Source organism: Neomonachus schauinslandi, chromosome 16, assembly GCF_002201575.2.
Source record: "Neomonachus schauinslandi chromosome 16, ASM220157v2, whole genome shotgun sequence".
In the NCBI taxonomy this organism is placed as follows: Eukaryota; Metazoa; Chordata; class Mammalia; order Carnivora; family Phocidae; genus Neomonachus; species Neomonachus schauinslandi.
This window is the reverse complement of record NC_058418.1, coordinates 52,444,119-52,461,591: the sequence shown is the minus strand read 5'-3', so window position 1 is coordinate 52,461,591 and position 17,473 is coordinate 52,444,119. Positions and strand designations below refer to the sequence as shown.

Here is a 17,473-nt window from a genome sequence, read left to right as displayed (position 1 = left end):
ACACAATCACACACTTACACTCAGACACACACACACAATTCCTTATATTCACAGGTCACCCTCAAACACACACATACATTCACATCCACTCCATCACAGACACACACACACACACACACACACACACACACAACCTATGCAAACATCCACCCCTCCTCGGATCCTCATACCAGTCTTGGCTTCGGCGAGGTTGCATCCTCATCTGGGGGTTTGGGTGGGATGAGGAGCAGTCCAAGCCCAGGTGATCCTGTAAAGTGGCTCTGCCTGTGGCTTTCTATTTGCCCACAAATAAGACCTGGGTTGTGGCCCTGTCAGGGCCAAACAGAGCAGCACAGAGAGGCACACAGTGTGACAGCTCAGCGCAGACTCAGGAGCCAGATGCCTCACTGTGAGTCCTGGCGCTTGCCTTTATCAACATGTGACCTCTGCAAGTCACTCATCCTTTATGTGCCTTTGTTTTCCAGTGTGCCGAATGGGTATAAGTGAGAGCACCTGCCTCCTGGAGTTGTTGTGAGGATGAAAAGGGGTTCACATTCCAGCAGGGGTTGGAATCTTCATAAGTGCTTACTTTCCACTCTCCACAGAGCCTGGCACTCAATAAACAGCAGTGCTGTCCCTTCCTCCCTCTTCTGCCCTCTTCCAGTCCCTGCTGAAGGTCCCACACCAGCCTGGCGACAGTAACCAAGGCGGCATACAGAGACGGGTCCCCAGCAGTATCCCCTGCTTTCTTTTCCAGATGGCCTCCGTGCCCCAGCTGCTCAGAGTTGTGGAGCATGTGCAGGCTGCCCTCCTTCTGGGGACACTGCCTGGAGGCCTCCCAGCTACCCTGGCCACCCCCTCCATCTCCATATACACAAACAGGTAACCAGCTGCACTGAGGTCCCCGAGAAAGCTTATCCCCTGACCTGGCTCGGTCTACACCCACATCCCAAGACCCTGTGACAGGCAGAGCGCAGAAGACCAGCCCTGGAACTGGGAGATGTGAGGGGAGCTGGAAGTGGGAGGGCTTTTTACGGAGCGGTCTGGGTGTTTGTACAACGTAGGAAAGGAGCTGGTGAGTGCCAAGTCCCATCTTGGAGCCACCCATGAGGCCTAAAAGATGGGTCATGTTGGAGCCATGCAGGCAGGGAGGCTAAATGAAGGGGGCCTGCCCACGTTTAACTACATTCCAGGTGCGCCTGGCCAAGCCCACTGCTCCACAGAGCTGTGGGGATTCAAGATGCTCTGGCCTTGGGAATTCTTCATGGAGTGCGTGTCTCTCACTGCGCCCTCCACTACCTGAGGATGCCCTCCACCCTGCATGCCTCCACCTGACAAGCAGGGGCAGGCATTGCTAGGGCCCCTGCAGTGAGCACCCCTCTTTGATTCCTTGTGCCAGGGTTACCCTCTTGGGGGCCAGGCACAGTTTCCCAAAGCAGCATTCTGATCAGAGCTAGGGTCTGAAACTAGGTCCTTAATCTAATCAGATTGGACAACACCAAAGGCCAGAGATGGGCCTAGAAGTCCATGACATTAGAGATCAAGTAGGTAGAGGGGATAAGCCTGGAGAAATGTCCACATTAAAGCTCATTTATTCATCCAACAAAGTATGTGTTGGCCACCATTATGTGGCAGGTGCTTTTCTAGGCACTGGGGGTGCAGCAGTGAACACAGCTGGCTGACGCCCTGTCCTCATAGAGCCTCCAACCCAGTGCTGCGGGCGCCAGCTGCCTCTCCTGCTGCTCCTACTGATGCAAACATGCAGAACCATCTACGGGGACTGCAATAGAGCCACCCACTGCGATGGCAATGCCAGGGTTCCCTGCAGTGCAGCAGCTCTTCCTCTGACACCAGCTTTCTTCTCTCTCTCCTGACACCTCTGTTCTCACCTTGTGGCCAGAATACAGCCCCGGAGTTGGCGAGGCTCCTCTGTACACGCTGCGGCTGCCAGCTCTGCAACATTTACCCTGCCTGCTGCCTCCTCCCTTGGCTCCATGGGGGACAGCCCGGAGCCTGTGGACATCAGGGTAATGACAGTAATAACCTTCTTGGGAGCAGTCCTCTACAGCTTATACAGCACTTGCACGTGCGTTTGCTCAGCTATGTTGATAACAACCTGTCTGTTCCATAGTATTACTACACCCGTTTTACAGATGAGGTTCAGTGACTCACCCAATGCTACAAGCAAAGTGGCAGAGCTGAGATGCAGACTCAGTCCTTCCGACACCCATCCTTCTTGCACTGCGTTGTGGAATTTCTCCAGCAGTCTTGGTTGAGTTAGTTACTGGAAATAAAGCTCTTCAGACTTCATTCCATAACTAGGAAATGGCAAACCCAGAGCTCTTTTCACTCCCAAGTGAGGGCACATCTGACCCTCTGTTCTTTGAGCCCCAGCAAAGGCAGACAGGTATCTCTCCCTTGAGGACTTGATGGCTTTGCCAAGAAGAAAGGCTTGGAGGGTTTCATGGTCCAGTAGCTGCACAGCTCTACGGGTCTCAGTGGGTCCTCAGCCCTGGAGGGCAGATACACACCAGGAAGGCCAGACACAGCTAACAGCGGGGCCCCCCACTCACCCCACAGGGCAAGGCCACCTGTCCGTCCCATCTTAGGAAACTTTATCATTCTCATAGGGACGCAGTGACCTTCCAGCCTTCGGGCACCTTGGCCAGCACTCCTTGTTCTTGGTTTCAGGTGATGAGTTTCCCAAAGGGCCCCTTCCCAGCCTGGAGTCACTTTGATGTCAGTGGAACTGTTGGTGGCCTCTGTCTGAGCAGCCCTAGTGGACATCTCATACCCATGAAGAATCTGTCAGAGAATATCGAGGTAGAGTTGAGGGTGCTGTCAGAAGTGTCACTTCAGAAGTTAGTTTTCTTCGTCAACTTGGTTGGGACCAGAAGTTGATTAAAGAGGAGAATCATTAAGAATAGTCTTTACCCTATGTTACACACTGTATTTTAACTTAAAACTATAAATGTATCATTGTCAATCTTTGGGTATACAGTTGAAATGTTTCTTTAAATCTGTTGATTGGGTTTTTAATCATCTTCATTACATAAACCACCTTTACAATGCAGCCTCTAAAATGTCAGATTTTCTTTAAAATGAAGCAAAAACAAGCACACCATGGTGCAATAGTTCAGATTCTTTTGAGATTTTAGTGAGTTTTTTCTAATCTTCTAGTTTTCTCATCAATGACCACCAACAATGTTTAGCAATTCATCTTTCCCGTGTCTTCTCAAAGCATTCGACTTAAGTTTTTATGCAAATAATTCTTTTCACACTACTACTTTGTCACTCTATGTCACTCTGTGGAATATATCATTAAAATTGACCTTTACAAGCACAAGTACAATGGACAAAAGCAGCTTTGGGATCAAACACAAGTGCCTGTTGGTGAGCTCACACCTCGGCTGGCAGGAGAGAGCTGCCATAGGCTGGGTTCTCTGGAAGCAGGTGCTGAGAAAGAACTTGGGGTGCTAGATGTTTGCTAGAGACAGTAAAAAAAGCTGGCTGTGAAGAGGGAGGAAGGACAGCAGGATTGGGCAGAAGAGAAGTCAGATTGCAATCCAGACCTCACAAAGCTCCAGTCAACCCTGTAGCAAGTATTAGCCATCGGGCCTGTATTAATCAGCCATATTATTTTCTGTGTCTTTTGATATTTTGATATCTTAAAAATCTTGCTGGTGAGAAAGAAACGCCCTGCCAGGGCCAGCCAATCCTTACAGGTAGCAAAGGGCTTTGCCAGGGCATGCCTTTCATATGCACACTAACCAAGCCCAAGTTCATACCCTCAACCAGCCTCTTTATCTGACTCACACACCAAGCCAACATTTCCCCTGTCCTAAACCATCCTGAGGCCATGTTCCAAGTAACCAGAGACCATCCCTATTCATGCAGCACCTCTGTGCAAATTAGAAGTCTCCCCTCTTTCTGTGCAGATGAAGCCCAAGCCGTGGTACACAGTTTGATGAGCGTGATAGGTGAATAATAGCACCCCAAAGGATGTCCATATTCTCATCCCTGAGCCCATGGATTTGCCGCCTGACATGGCCAAAAGGACTGTGCAGGTGTGATTAAGCTAAGGACCTTGAGACAGAGAGATGATCCTGGAGGACCTAGGTGGGCCCAGTGCCATCACAGGTGCTTAACAAGAGGCCGGCAGAGGGAGAGTTAACTACAGCTGAGAAAAGGCTGATTTGATGACAAAAGCAAGAGGTTGGGGTGAGTGAGGAGGGGCCATTAGCCAAGGCACACGGGCACCTCCAGAGGCTGAAAAAAGCAAGGAAGGGGTTCTTCCCTAGAACCTCCAGATGGCATCAGCCTGCCAACTTCAGCCCTGTGAAACTGATTTTGCACTTCTGGCCTCCAGTACAGAACTGTAAGATAGCAAACCTTTGGTGTTGTAAGCCACCAAGTTTGTGGTCATTAGTACACCATCCCTGGGAAACTGACAGAATGAGCACAGCACAGAGTGGATCTCAGTTCCGCAGGTGCTCACCCTGCCCTGCTCTGTCCAACAGCCCTGATGCTCACTGGCATTCCCAGCCCTGCACACCCTTGATTTGATTGTTCTTGATAACAGATCCTGCTGCCCCGACTTTTGGAAGGACACAGTGAGCCAACTGTGTTGAACCTGACCAGTCCTGAAGCTTTGTGGGTGAACCTGACTTCAGATGGGGCAGCTTTGGGGATCCAGCTGCACTGGAGACCTGATATCCCATTCATACTCAGCCTGGGCTATGGCTACCACCCCAATAAGACCAGCTATGACGCCAAAGCTCACCTTCCGCCAGGGGCTACTGCAGGTAGTCCATCAACTGGGCCAGCTTCTTGAGCTTCCTGGGGGATGGGGAGAGGGCGACCAACTTAAAACTTGGGAATCAGAAGCCAAGGAGAAAAAGAAAAACAATTTGCTACATTCAGTGCTGATTTTTTTGTTGTTATTACTACTACTATTATCATCATTATTATTTATTTGGCAACATTAAGTGAGCACTTGCTACATGCCCTGAAGAAACTGACAAGCACTCATAGAACTAACCTAATCATAATCCTCATCACAACCCCTGGGATGGGCACTATGGACATTGCCTCTTGCCAGATAAGAACAGAGAGGTTAAGTAACTGATACAAAGTCACACAGCCAAGAAGGGGCAGAGTCAGAATTTGAGCCCTCATCTATCTGACTTGGCAGGTGTGCTCTGCACACTGACCTGGGAGTGCCTCTGCTCCTCTGCTCCCAAGTCTCAGGCGGGGAGAGGGATTCCTAGGACATCAGAGAGACCATCAAGGTCAGCTTCCCTGCCAGGTCACCTTGGGTCACCTTGGTTCCTCTCTTCCATGCCGTTAGCCCCAGTCTCCACGAGGTTTCAGGCTGAACTGGATCCGTCTTTCTTGCAGATGGGCTGTCCACGTGGATCCTGAACCCAGAGGACCTGCATTTCGGAAAAGGTGTCTACTATCTGACCGTGATCCCCGAGTCTGACCTGGAGCTGACCCTTGGCAGGGACTTCACAGTTGGCATTACCACCTTCCTGTCCCACTGTGTGTTCTGGGATGAGGTCTGGGGGACTTGGGATAACTCTGGGTGCCAGGTAAGGAGAGGACACAAAGAAGATAGAGCAGCTTTGTTGAGTGTGTCCAGCTTATTTAGGGTCCCCTTTCAGTGCCTCTGGTGGCCGTTTTGCACCCCTCCACAGCGTCTTTGCCTATGCTATTCCCTGTGCCTGGAATGCCCCTCCTTCCCAGTCTAGTTAACCCCTCCTTCAGATCCTGCTGCAAGTATCACTTCTTTGAGAAAACTGTTACCCTGGCTAAGTCAGATTTCCCACTGTAGGCTCTCCTAGTACATACATCTGGTCCTCCACAGCACTAAACATAGCACTAAGCTGTTTCATATCTACTCAGGAGGCCACTGAGACCATGTCTGTTCCCTCAATGTACCGAGAGCCCCACAAATCAGGAACGGTGTGCTTTGCTCACCATTGGAACAAATGACCATTAAATTAATGGGCAAATAACTGGGAAGCCCTGCTGACTGTGGGCTGCTGGGGGGGGCCAGGGTGTCCTCGCCAGGGAACCAAACTTAGAGCTGAGCCCTTTATTCCACTCCAGGTGCTGTGTTCCATGCTTTACTTGCATTAACTCATCAGATCTCCGCAATAACCTCTAAGATAGTATGGGTATTCCCATTCTACAGGTGGTAAACAAAGGCTCAGGAAAGTCAACACATTTACCCCAAATCCCTTGCCTAGTAGGTGGGAGAGTTGGGACTCAAACCCAGGCTGCCTCTGGAGCTCCAGGCACTGCTTGTTCAGCCCCCAGCCAACACCTCTGCATGGCACATGGCTCTATTAATTGCAATCAGATCCCTGTCTCAGGTCAGCTCAGCTCTACCCATCACATGTCCAGACATTGGCTTTGAGGCCACTGGAGGCCGTCTCTGGGGCACTGATGTTCCTTTTCTCTCTTCCATGCTTCATATGCTGTTCTTTTCCTGGGGACAACCTACCCTGCCCAGAAAACTCCTATTCACCCTTTGATCTCCCACTCTAATGCCACCTTCTCGGGTGCCTCCAGACATTGGGAGTCTCCCTCTGCTGGACTTCCACAGCACTTCACACCATCCCCAAGAACAGTAACCTCCGCATCTAGCTGAAATTTATCACACACCTGTCTCCATCTACTAGAGCATAAATACCTTCTTCCATTTATTCAACAAATATTCACATGTGCGGGGCAGTGGCAATCTAATGGTTAGAAAAACCAGTGAGCTTTCAGTCTAGCAGGGGCACAGCCAAGAAGCAAATGGCACATGATCAAATGACAGTGGTCACAAGTCATGTAAGAAGCCAGGCCCCAGGAGAGCTACAGAAGGGGACTGAGAGCCAAGCTCCTCCGGGATTTGTTTCTGCCACAACTTCAGCTCCCTTATAAACTCCTGCCCTGGCTTCTGGCCCCCACACAGAGGGAGTTCCCCAAGTGCCAGGAAGAAATGGGTGCACTGACATGTCCAAGAGACAGTGTGTTCCCCCACGCTCACAAGAGAGGCCTTTGTACCTCATGAACAAGACGCTGGGTGTGTTTCGACCTTCCAGAGCCTTCACTCCCAGCAGCTGTCTGATGCCCATGCTGCTGGCCTGGGATGCCCTGCAAGGCTGTCCTCAGAGACCCGAGGATCAGAAAGGGGGATGGTGCAGCAGCTGGGGGCATGGGCTCTGCCATCAGACAGACTTGGGTCTAATCCCATTTCATCAATACTAGCCAGATGACCTTGGACAAGTCACTGTACCTCTCTCAGCATTCCCATCTGAAAATGGGGATAAAGGGTGGCTACCACTTACAGTTGGGGTGGAACCTAGACAAGATTAGGGGGAGGAAGTAGTTAGTGTGGTGCCTGGCACACAGTGAGTGCTCAGGATAAAGTGATTGCTATATGGAATAATCTGAACATAGAGAAGACAATACTACATATAAAATGGAAATCAAGGAGACAATGAACATGGGACTTGGGTGGCAGCTGGGTGGGGGGGGGCGCATGAGGACAGACTGGGGGAGAACCACTTAGCTAGGTGTATGTTATTGGAATGTTTCTAGCTTTCGAGTAGATAGGGGGTCCTCAGGTCCTTATTATGTTATTGAAAATATACACCTACTAATGTATGCACACGTGAATGTGGGAGCGTGTCATAGACCAAAAGTTATATGAATCCAATATTGTGTACTTGAGGTTCATTATACAGACGAAGATACAGATACAGATACAGACATCACTGAGGAACCATAAATAAGTAAATGGGATCATCAAGTTTGGGTGGAAAACCAGCACCAAATTCTCTAAATGGCTGAAGAAAGCTCCAAATCTATAGTCTATAGACCTTCTCAGGGGGTAAAGGCAGAATTATTGCTTATATATTTTCTCAAAGGATACTAAAGGTACAATTACTGTCACGAGGGTAATGAGCAGATTCATTCCTGGTGTTCAAGAGACTCTCGTGCTGGAAGGGTTGGGAAAGCCCAGGGAGGCAAAGATGCGGGCATAAAATGTCTGGTCCCTGGGCTCCCAGCACCCACTTGGGTTTCTTCTCTGAAACCGGCTCCATTCCCTCCGGGTGTGCCAGGTGTTCCCATAAGCCCCACAGCTGCAGACCAAATGCTGACCAGGATTGGGAAACAGAAGAACAATGGAGCAAATAGGGAACTAAAATCTGTCAATAAACAGTTGGGGTCATGCCCATGTGGAGGGGTCAGCCTTTGCTGGGTGGCTCGTTGAGGGAAAGAGACAAGAGTTACCTGCTGGGGCAGTTTGGGCCCCAGCAGGTTCTTCCTCCTCAGGTGCTGAGCAGAGAAGAACTTTGTGCATGCCAGTGTTTTCTGCTCCCTCCCACCTTACCATCTCCTGGTAGACCCTGGAATGAAGAGATGGTGCTGAGTTTGGGGTTGAATGCAAGATTCTTTGCCCACCATATGGCCCTGGGAGGGTGTTTGCAAGTTGACAGATTTAGGGGAGGCCCTAAGTACAGGGTGTGAATTAAGAGCACAGATACGGTTCCCTGCCCTGGCTCATTCCTGTCTCCCCAGCCTCAACCTCATTATACTATACCACAGGGGACTGGGAACCCAGACTCCGTCTACATACCATGCCCCCCATAGCCACACCTTGCCACCCTTGTGCCTAGGGCAGTGGCCAGCCCACCAGGAAGAGTGATCCTGAGGAACAGGTCTGTACAGGCCCTAGAGGCAAGAAATTCCAGGTCCAGGTCCCCAAAGTCTAGAAGTGGGAGTCCCAGGGCCCAGGACTAGGGTAAGGCACGTAGGCATCTATAGTGCAAAATTTAAAGAAGGCCTCATTCTTGGGGTCACCTAGAACCTCACCCTAGACACAGCTGGGTGGTATGTGCTGTGATGGGCACATCCCCAGGGCCCCCTGACTCCCATCTTGTGCAGACGGGTGCAGCCTGAGGACAGCTAGAGTGGCACTCCTCAAAGCATGAGCCCTATCTAAGATCTAACGGGTGAAATTTAGGGAATGCTTTCCTGGTGCTGAGACACCAGCTTAGGATTTAAACATTTGTCCTTCCCATTTCTTTACATGATTCCCCCAGTCTCAATTTTTTGTTTTTTGTAAGATGACCAATCATCCTAGTGTGGCTGGGACTGGGGGCCTTCTAGGACACAGGACTTTCATGTTTAGAAGAAGGAAAGTCCCTGGGAAACTGAGATGATCTGATTACCCCGGATGTCCTCTCAGCATCTAGCCTATTTCCTGGCATAGAAGTAGCACTCAACATGTATCTGTCTGATGAGTAAGCATCAGGCGGAGAATGTACTGGGATGATATGTACCAAAGTTGTGATAATGGCTGCTTATGGAGGATGGAGGGCAGAGGGGACGTCAACTTCACCCATAGTAGTTCTTTAAAAGGGTAAAGAAGACTGACAAGATGTACAGTTGTCCAGTGAGAATGATAGGTACAAAGATTATCGTTATAGATAATATTCTCAGCATTTTAAAATTTTTAGTTAAATAAAAAAGCTCCAAGGGAATCCTAAAGCTGGTCTCCCCAGCGCCCCCTCATGGCAGTGTCCACCTCCTTGGGCTGGAGCGAGCCAAAGATATGCTGGCATTCCCACCAGGGTCTCTTTGGGGTTGCAGGTGGGGCCACGGACCACCCACTCCCAGACACACTGCCTCTGCAACCACCTCACCTTCTTTGGAAGCACGTTCCTGGTGATGCCCAACACCATCGACATCTGCCAGATTGCCGAGCTCTTTGCCACCTTCGAGGACAACCCTGTGGTTGTGACCACCGTGGGCTGCCTCTGTGTGGCCTATGTGCTGGTGGTGATCTGGGCAAGGAGGAAGGACGCTCAGGATCAGGCCAAGGTGAGATTGCACGGCCCTCAAGAATGGGAGGAAGGAGGGGCGCCTGGGTGGCTCAGTTGGTTAAGCGACTGCCTTCGGCTCAGGTCATGATCCCAGGGTCCTGGGATCGAGTCCCACATCGGGCTCCTGGCTCGGCGGGGAGCCTGCTTCTCCCTCTGACTCTCTCCTCTCTCGTGCTGTTTCTCTCTCACTCGCTCTCTAATAAATAAATAAAATCTTTAAAAAAAAAAAAAAAAAAAAAAGAATGGGAGGAAGGAGCAGGGTGTTCCCTTGTAGGATCTCCAGGGGATGGAGCCCAGGTTGGGAGCCAAAGGGCTAGCGGCTAATCCAGGTTGTCCCAGGTAAGCCAGCTCCTCAGCCTCATATGTAAAATGACCTTTCTTATCAAACTGTCAGGAGGATCATGTTATTGGCCATTCACAGAGGGTTTACCGTATGCCAGGGATTATCCCATTTAATGCTCCCCCACAGCCCTAAGAAGAAGGTACTGTGTTGAGAGTCCCCAAGACCATCCTTAAGTTCAATGATTTGCTGGAAGGTCTCACAGAATTCAGAAAGGCTGTTACACTCATGATTATGGTTTATTGAAGAATGCAGGTTAAACTCAGCAAAGGGAAGGGTCCAGGAGAGATCCAGCAAGAGCTTCCAGCTGTACTCACCCAGTGGAGTTGTATGGACAGACTTCATTCTTCTAGCAATGGCGTGTGACAGGACATATTAAGTACCACCAACAGGGGAAGCTCACCTGAGCCCTGGTGTCCAGGGTTTAATTGAGGGTCAGTCACATACATATGGAGTGCCCATATGACTCAGTGTAGTTACTCAGTCTCCAGCAAACCATCACCACCACCACCCAAAGGTCAGACTGATACAGAATGGCCCAAAGCCCTTACATAACTCACATTGTTAGCAGAGACTACCTGGTGTGGACCAAGGTATTCAAAGAAACTCTTATCAGCAGGATATTCCAGGGACATAGGGGTTATCTTTTAGGAGCTGGCCAAGAGCCAGGCCTTTCTTTGAAATGTGTAGGGTTTGGACAGTCCAGGCCTTCTGAGACCCTCCTCCCCCCTTTACTGCACAGGTCCTCTATCATCTTACAGAGGAAGAGACCAAAGACCAGAGAGGGCAACTAACTGGTCCAAAGCCACCTACCTCCCTGAAGCCAGAATTCAAACCCAGACCTGCCTGATAATAAGACAGGAATGAGACATAGAAATGAGATCAAACAACAAATTGCCAACAACAAATTATTTTTCCAATATATGCACCATGTCTGACATTTAGTGAGTGAGCCTTCAATAAAATTTTGTGTCTTGAGTTACAGTGTATCTTGTGCTCATCAACGAATGCAAGGATGCAATGTCTCAAAGCACTGAAACATTCTCCATTTCCTGCCCTCCCAGGATGTTAAGGTGGCATGAAACTTAATAGTAGTTGCAGCATTTATACGGCTGTCTTCAATTCACCCAAGGGATTAAACATTAATACTTCAAGTGCCTCACCTGTAGGCTGGTTTCCAAAAAGCAGACTCTGCCATGGAGTTGAGCATTCAGTGTTTCACAAAGAGTGCTTGGGATCAGCCCCTGGAAAGGGAGGGAAGAACGCAGGATGAGCAGAGAAAGAAACTGAGCTGGGAGCTCCAGAGATGCCCCGAGTTGGGTCAAGATGCCCAGGTCTTGATCATGCCCAGACACCTCATTAATCTGCCATTGCGTGTCAGCCTCCCCAGGAGAGCACATGACCACAACAGAGGTGGCTCTTGCATCCCTGGCAACTGGGGGAACAAGCCCTCCACTGGCAGGAGATCTGGGCGGCTCATCACAGAGTCCATTGCAGGCTAGAGAGTCTGGCTTTGTTTTGTTTTGCTGCTAAACCACCTTAATGTTCATTCCCTTTAAATTCCCTTGGAGTCCCAATCTGGTCACCAATGTTAGAAATTCTATATAGGGCGCCTGGGTGGCTCAGATGGTTAAGCGTCTGCCTTCGGCTCAGGTCATGATCTCAGGGTCCTGGGATCGAGTCCCGCATCGGGTTCCCTGCTCAGTGCAGAGCCTGCTTCTCCCTCTCCCTCTGCCACTCCCTCTGCTTGTGCTCTTCTATCTCTCTGTCAAATAAATAAATAAAATCTTTATTAAAAAAAAAAAGAAATTCTATATAAACAGAATTTGTATCATTTACCAGATCAAACATTGAACTGAGTCTCAGCTTAATGCCAAGTTCATTTCCAGTCTGGCTACTTTGAGTTTTATTTAATGTTAGATCCATGTTGTACTTTTTTAAAAAAAGTTTATTTTACTTGTTCTCATCTGATGGAATGAATAAATAACATACATAATTTTATTCTCTCCCTTTGTCATGAGTGACCAGCTCAGTTTTTGCTATTGTGCAGTGGATGAACCCACTGAACAAGGCCCTTCTAATGCCATCCTTTTGTCCAGGTGAAAGTCACAGTGCTGGAGGACAATGATCCCTTTGCCCAGTACCACTACCTGGTGACAGTCTACACTGGACACCGGAGAGGAGCAGCTACTTCCTCCAAGGTACGTTACCATGCAAGAACCCCCTGGGTTGATAAGTATGACCCACCCTGCAAAGCACTTGCTGGCCCATTGTTGAGTCACCTTAGCACAGTGGATTTAGTGTTGTAAGGTGTTCTTTTTTTCTTTTTGTTTTTTTTTAAGATTTTATTTGACAGAGACACAGTGAGAGAGGGAACACAAGCAGGGGGAGAGGGAGAAGCAGGCTTCCTGTTGAGCAAGGAGCCCGATGCGGGGCTTGATCCCAGGACCCTGGGATCATGACCTGAGCTGAAGGCAGACGCTTAACCGCTGAGCCACCCACGTGCCCCTTCTTTTGGTTTTTTAGAGGAAAGAATCTTTTGCCAAACCAAACATCCGCCGAAGTCCCAATATTTAAAAAGATAAAGGAGAATAAGTTAAGGAAGAGTTGGGGTCTACCACTGTGCCACTGGTCATCTCCCTTATCCCTACCAAAGAATAACTCAGTTAGTTGGTAACCTGCATGCAAATTTGCTCACATATGAAGAACAGTCAGTAAACTGTTATCAATGAATAAAGAGAAAACAGAATTTTTAAGAGAGAAGAGAGAAAAGAAAGAAAGAAAATATGCCTGCCATTTGAAAACAATGAGTCTTGAGTTACATTTTTTGGGTAAACTGATTAGCTGGCAACTAGCTAAGAGGTCAGGCTGAGCCATCTGTCCTTGAGTAGGCTGACTAGAAGTAGTGAAGAAACTGTTTCACTTGCTTATAAATTCTCTGAGGTTCTTGAGCATTTAGCTGTGGAGCATATAGCAGGTTTTCTCTGTAATGTCTCAGCACCCTTAATTAAGTCTGGCTTGTGCCACATCACTCATCAGAATATACTGTCCTCTGCAGCAGGCTTCAAGGTTCCTTTACTAAAACTGAGGGCTCCGTGGAACACAGTTTGAGAACCACTCGTGCTGTGTATGCTATTCTGGAGAAAGCTCTTTTTTTAATGACATTAAGCTTCATTAGAGTGGAGCATTTGCCTTTTTATTTTTTAAATCTTATTTTTATTTTAAAAATTGTTTTATTTTAGGGGTACCTGGGTGGCTTAGTTGTTAAGCGTCTGCCTTCGGCTCAGGTCATGATCCCAGGGTCCTGGGATCGAGCCCCGCATCAGGCTCCCTGCTTGGCGGGAAGCTTGCTTCTCCCTCTCCCACTCCCTCTGCTTGTGTTCCCTCTCTTCCTCGCTCTGTCAAATAAATAAAATCTTAAAAAAATTTTTTTTTATTTTGATTTATTGCTGTGTCTTAGGTCCTCAATCAGCTGTCTAACATAGAGTAAGTGCTCAGTAACTACTTGTGGAATAAACATAGGAATTAATTTCACCCATCTAATGCAACATTCATCTCACTTCTTTAAACATTCAAGAGTCTACCTTAATAGGAAAGGAGTGAAAACTTACAATCCACAGGCCAGTTCTTTTTCTGGAGAGTTGCAGTCACATTTCAGTCTGATATTGGCTTAGTTTGGGTATCTGGCAGAGGCCAGGGATGCTGCTAAACATCCTATGATGCATAGGAAAGCCCCCAGAGCAAGGGATTACTGGGTCCGGAATGTCTATAGTGGAGAAACAGACTAGAAACAAGGATTCAAGGGCAAGTAGTTGATTTGGCGGGGGGGATCCTAGGACACCCCAGTAGAGGACCGGGATGCTGACGGGGAAGGGAAGGAACCAGTAAAGGGTGCCAACCCGTTACCTGTCTGGGCAGCTGAAGCTAATCCTACGATGGGACTTGGGAAGATAGTAAGCAACGTGGGCCTCAAAGTCATCCCCACTGATGGCTGAGGGAGCTGGCTTATATACCCACCAATCCCATGAGTTATTGGTGGAGGCCAGATCACTGCACCATTAATTCTCTGGCACTTCCAGTCTCTGCTCTCACAGCCCAAGAACCCCCAGGAAAGCAATGCAGCTGCTGGCAGCTGGACGTGGGTGCGGGGATTGCTGCAGTAGTGAGGCTGAGGGAGGTGGGCTGAACACAGGTGGCAGAACTGTAGCTGTTTGGCTCAAGAAATCAGGCATGCTCATCAGCAACACCTGGATAACTGCAGAAAAGCAGGTCCCTGGGCCCTGTTCCCAGCATTTTTAGTTGGTAGGTCTGGAGTGGAGCCTAGAAATATGCATTTTCGAGATAATGGGCACTTATGCATTCATGTCTCAGTGCCAGGCACTCTGGGAGACCCTGGGAATATAACCGTTAGGGGAGGAAACCAGTTCCTACTCTAGAGCCCTTACAAATAAATACATGGCCACAGACCTGTACCCCTGAAACAAATAATACATTATATATATATTTTTTAAGTATTATTTATTTATTTGACAGAGAGAGACACAGCGAGAGAGGGAACACAAGCAGGGGGAGTGGGAGAGGGAGAAGCAGGCTTCCCGCGGAGCAGGGAGCCCGATGTGGGGCTCGATCCCAGGACCCCGGGATCATGACCTGAGCCGAAGGCAGACGCTTAATGACTGAGCCACCCAGGCGCCCCAATACATTATATGTTAATTAAAAAAAACATAAAAAAACCCCACAAATAAATATATGGCAAGTTTAAAAAGGTTACCAAGAAGTGTTTTGTAACTCATGCTGAAGACATAAATGCAGGCAGTGTCACCCTGAATCTTCACACACCTGAAAAATAACTCAGGCAAGCCCAAGATTGGAGGAGAGTAGAGAATGAAGGGGCCTTGCACTGTTGGTTCTTGTTGGGTTTTGGATACTTCTAATGAAACAAGGTCACCAGGGCTTGGTTACCATGTGGAGTTGGTCACTCCTAGTCTCTGGATTTCAGGTGACTGTCACTCTATATGGCCTGGATGGAGAGAGTGAACCCCACCACCTGTCAGACCCTGACATTCCAGTTTTTGAGCGGGGAGGAGTGGATGTCTTTTTACTCTCCACCCTGTTCCCCCTGGGGGAACTGAGGGGCCTGAGGCTGTGGCATGACAACTCAGGGGACCGGCCATCCTGGTAAGTCGGTGGGGGGCAAACCATGAGAACTCACTAAGACACTGTGCATCTGCTGCCTGGCTGATCCTCACAAGCCTCTGCAAACACATAGAATGGATACCCATTTCACAGATAGAAACACTGAGGGTCAGAGAGACCCACCCACCTATGAGCCATACAGATTGGATCAGTAGCTAGGAGAAGGACTGGAGGTTGCAGCCTGAGGTCCAGTGCTAGCCCCACCCTTGGCACATTTGCAGCATCAACCTTCATTTAGCCTCCAGTTTCCCATCTGTAAAATGGGGATAGATGCCCATTTTGAAGACAAACCTTGCCCAGTAAGAGGAGATTAAATGAGACACTGGGCTGATTATTTAGAAGAGGTAAGAACATCTGCCACTGCTGAGCATTAAGCTAAGGCTTCCTGTTTCTGCACCTTTTTTCTCATCGCTCCTCAAGGACAAGTACTCTCATTCTTGTTTTACAGGTGTGAAAATCTAAGCTCAGGCAAGATAAGTGACTTGCCCAAGGTCACACAGCTGGCAAGCTCCTGGGAAGCAGACCCTGAGATAGAGTTGAGGGTGCAGGGTGCCTGGGACCAGCCCCTGGGAAGGGAGAGAAGGAAGCAGGATGAGCAGAGGGAGAAGAGCTTTGACGCAGCAGAGCAGCTTGGCTGACGCCCATGGGGAGCTCTGGAGTGTCCCGAGTTGGGTTGGGATGCCCAGGTCTTGATCACACCCAGTCACTGTATCCATCAGTCATTGGATGTTGGCCTCCCAAGGAGGGTGTGTGACTCAACAGAGGTGGCTCTTGTGTGCCTAACAGGGCTGTCCTCCTGGAAATGAGAAAATGCATGTCTGGAGCTTCCGAGCATAGTCTTCATTACACAGTAAATGCTCAGTAAAGAAGGGCTCTTGATATCATCGCTATTCTTGTTGGCCATAAGGCAACAGGAGAAATGGCTGCTCCGACATCCCATCAGAGGCGAGATGATTTCATTTCTTCCCCGGGTCTCAAAGACCTAAATCAGGTTAGATGATACCCATGAAGTCCTGAGTCTAAAAGAGATGACTCACTCTCTGGGTGGATGCCAGCAGGAAGACCAGCTTTTGTGTGCCTATGTCTGCGCCTCCCTGAATGCACACAATCTAGACAACTTGGCTTTCCTCACTTGCATCTGGATGCTGGCCTTAGGCTTGCTGCCCTGCACCAGGGTTAATAGTTTCAGAATGTACCCTCTTGCACCATATCTGTGAAAATGTGGCAGCCTCCAATAGCTGGCTCTCCACACTAGCTGAGCTCCCACATGAGGCCAATTCACCCCCTGATTGGGCATTTTGGTCAAGGCACCAAGAACAATGAAGAAAAACACAAAATCTCTCTTTTCAGGAGTTCTTGTTCTTAAACTCAGGTTTGCGAAGGTGTCAATCTTTGTGGTATCCAAAGAAGCCTCACCCCCCCCAACCTTGTCCTCAGAAGTGTGGGTCCCTTCTCCAGGTACGTGAGCCGGGTGCTGGTGCATGACCTGGCTAGGGACCGGAAATGGCATTTCCTCTGCAACTCGTGGCTGTCCACTGATGTCGGAGACTGTGTCCCTGACAAAGTATTTCCGGTGGCCACAGAGCAGGATAGGAAAAGATTCAGGTACTTTGTTTTTTTTTGTAAGCAAATGCTGTTTACCTTGTTCTTTCATCTCTAGGGCAGTTGCATCGCAATCCAGTCAAAGCAGAATAAAAGCATGTTTCGGCTTTTGAGCCTGGGTAGCTTCAAGTGTGTGACATTAATAACCAATCAGTTTTTCTTGTTGGGATTGAGGGACCCTGGAGGGACATGGACCCTCTGAAACAGAATTATCTTTGAGGTGGTGAAATGGTTGAACAGTTATGCATATTTCCTTACACATGTCATAGAATAATATCTTTTATATGAGTAAACAGACTGATTTGAATGGTGATTCCATGTTTGGCCATCTGGGGTTCCTTCTTCATGCAATTTTACCCTACATGGGTGTTTCAGCATGTATGTCCCTTGGCTTTCCTTCCTTCCTTCCACATCTGGTCAAACACATAAAAGCAGGTACGAATGTACACACACGCACTCATGTGCACAC

At 48.8% G+C, this 17,473-nt stretch overlaps 1 protein-coding gene across 1 annotated transcript in view; it reads left to right on the top strand.

Annotated features, from left to right (window-relative positions):
* Positions 1–17,473, top strand: part of PKD1L2 (polycystin 1 like 2) — an 88,036-nt gene that overhangs the window by 41,516 nt on the left and 29,047 nt on the right. Inside the window, 10 exon segments of the mRNA XM_021705319.1 lie at positions 237–241; positions 737–861; positions 1,880–2,006; positions 2,671–2,802; positions 4,562–4,784; positions 5,380–5,573; positions 9,634–9,864; positions 12,306–12,407; positions 15,206–15,384; positions 16,861–17,007. Of these exon segments, the coding sequence (XP_021560994.1) occupies positions 237–241; positions 737–861; positions 1,880–2,006; positions 2,671–2,802; positions 4,562–4,784; positions 5,380–5,573; positions 9,634–9,864; positions 12,306–12,407; positions 15,206–15,384; positions 16,861–17,007 (1,465 nt within the window).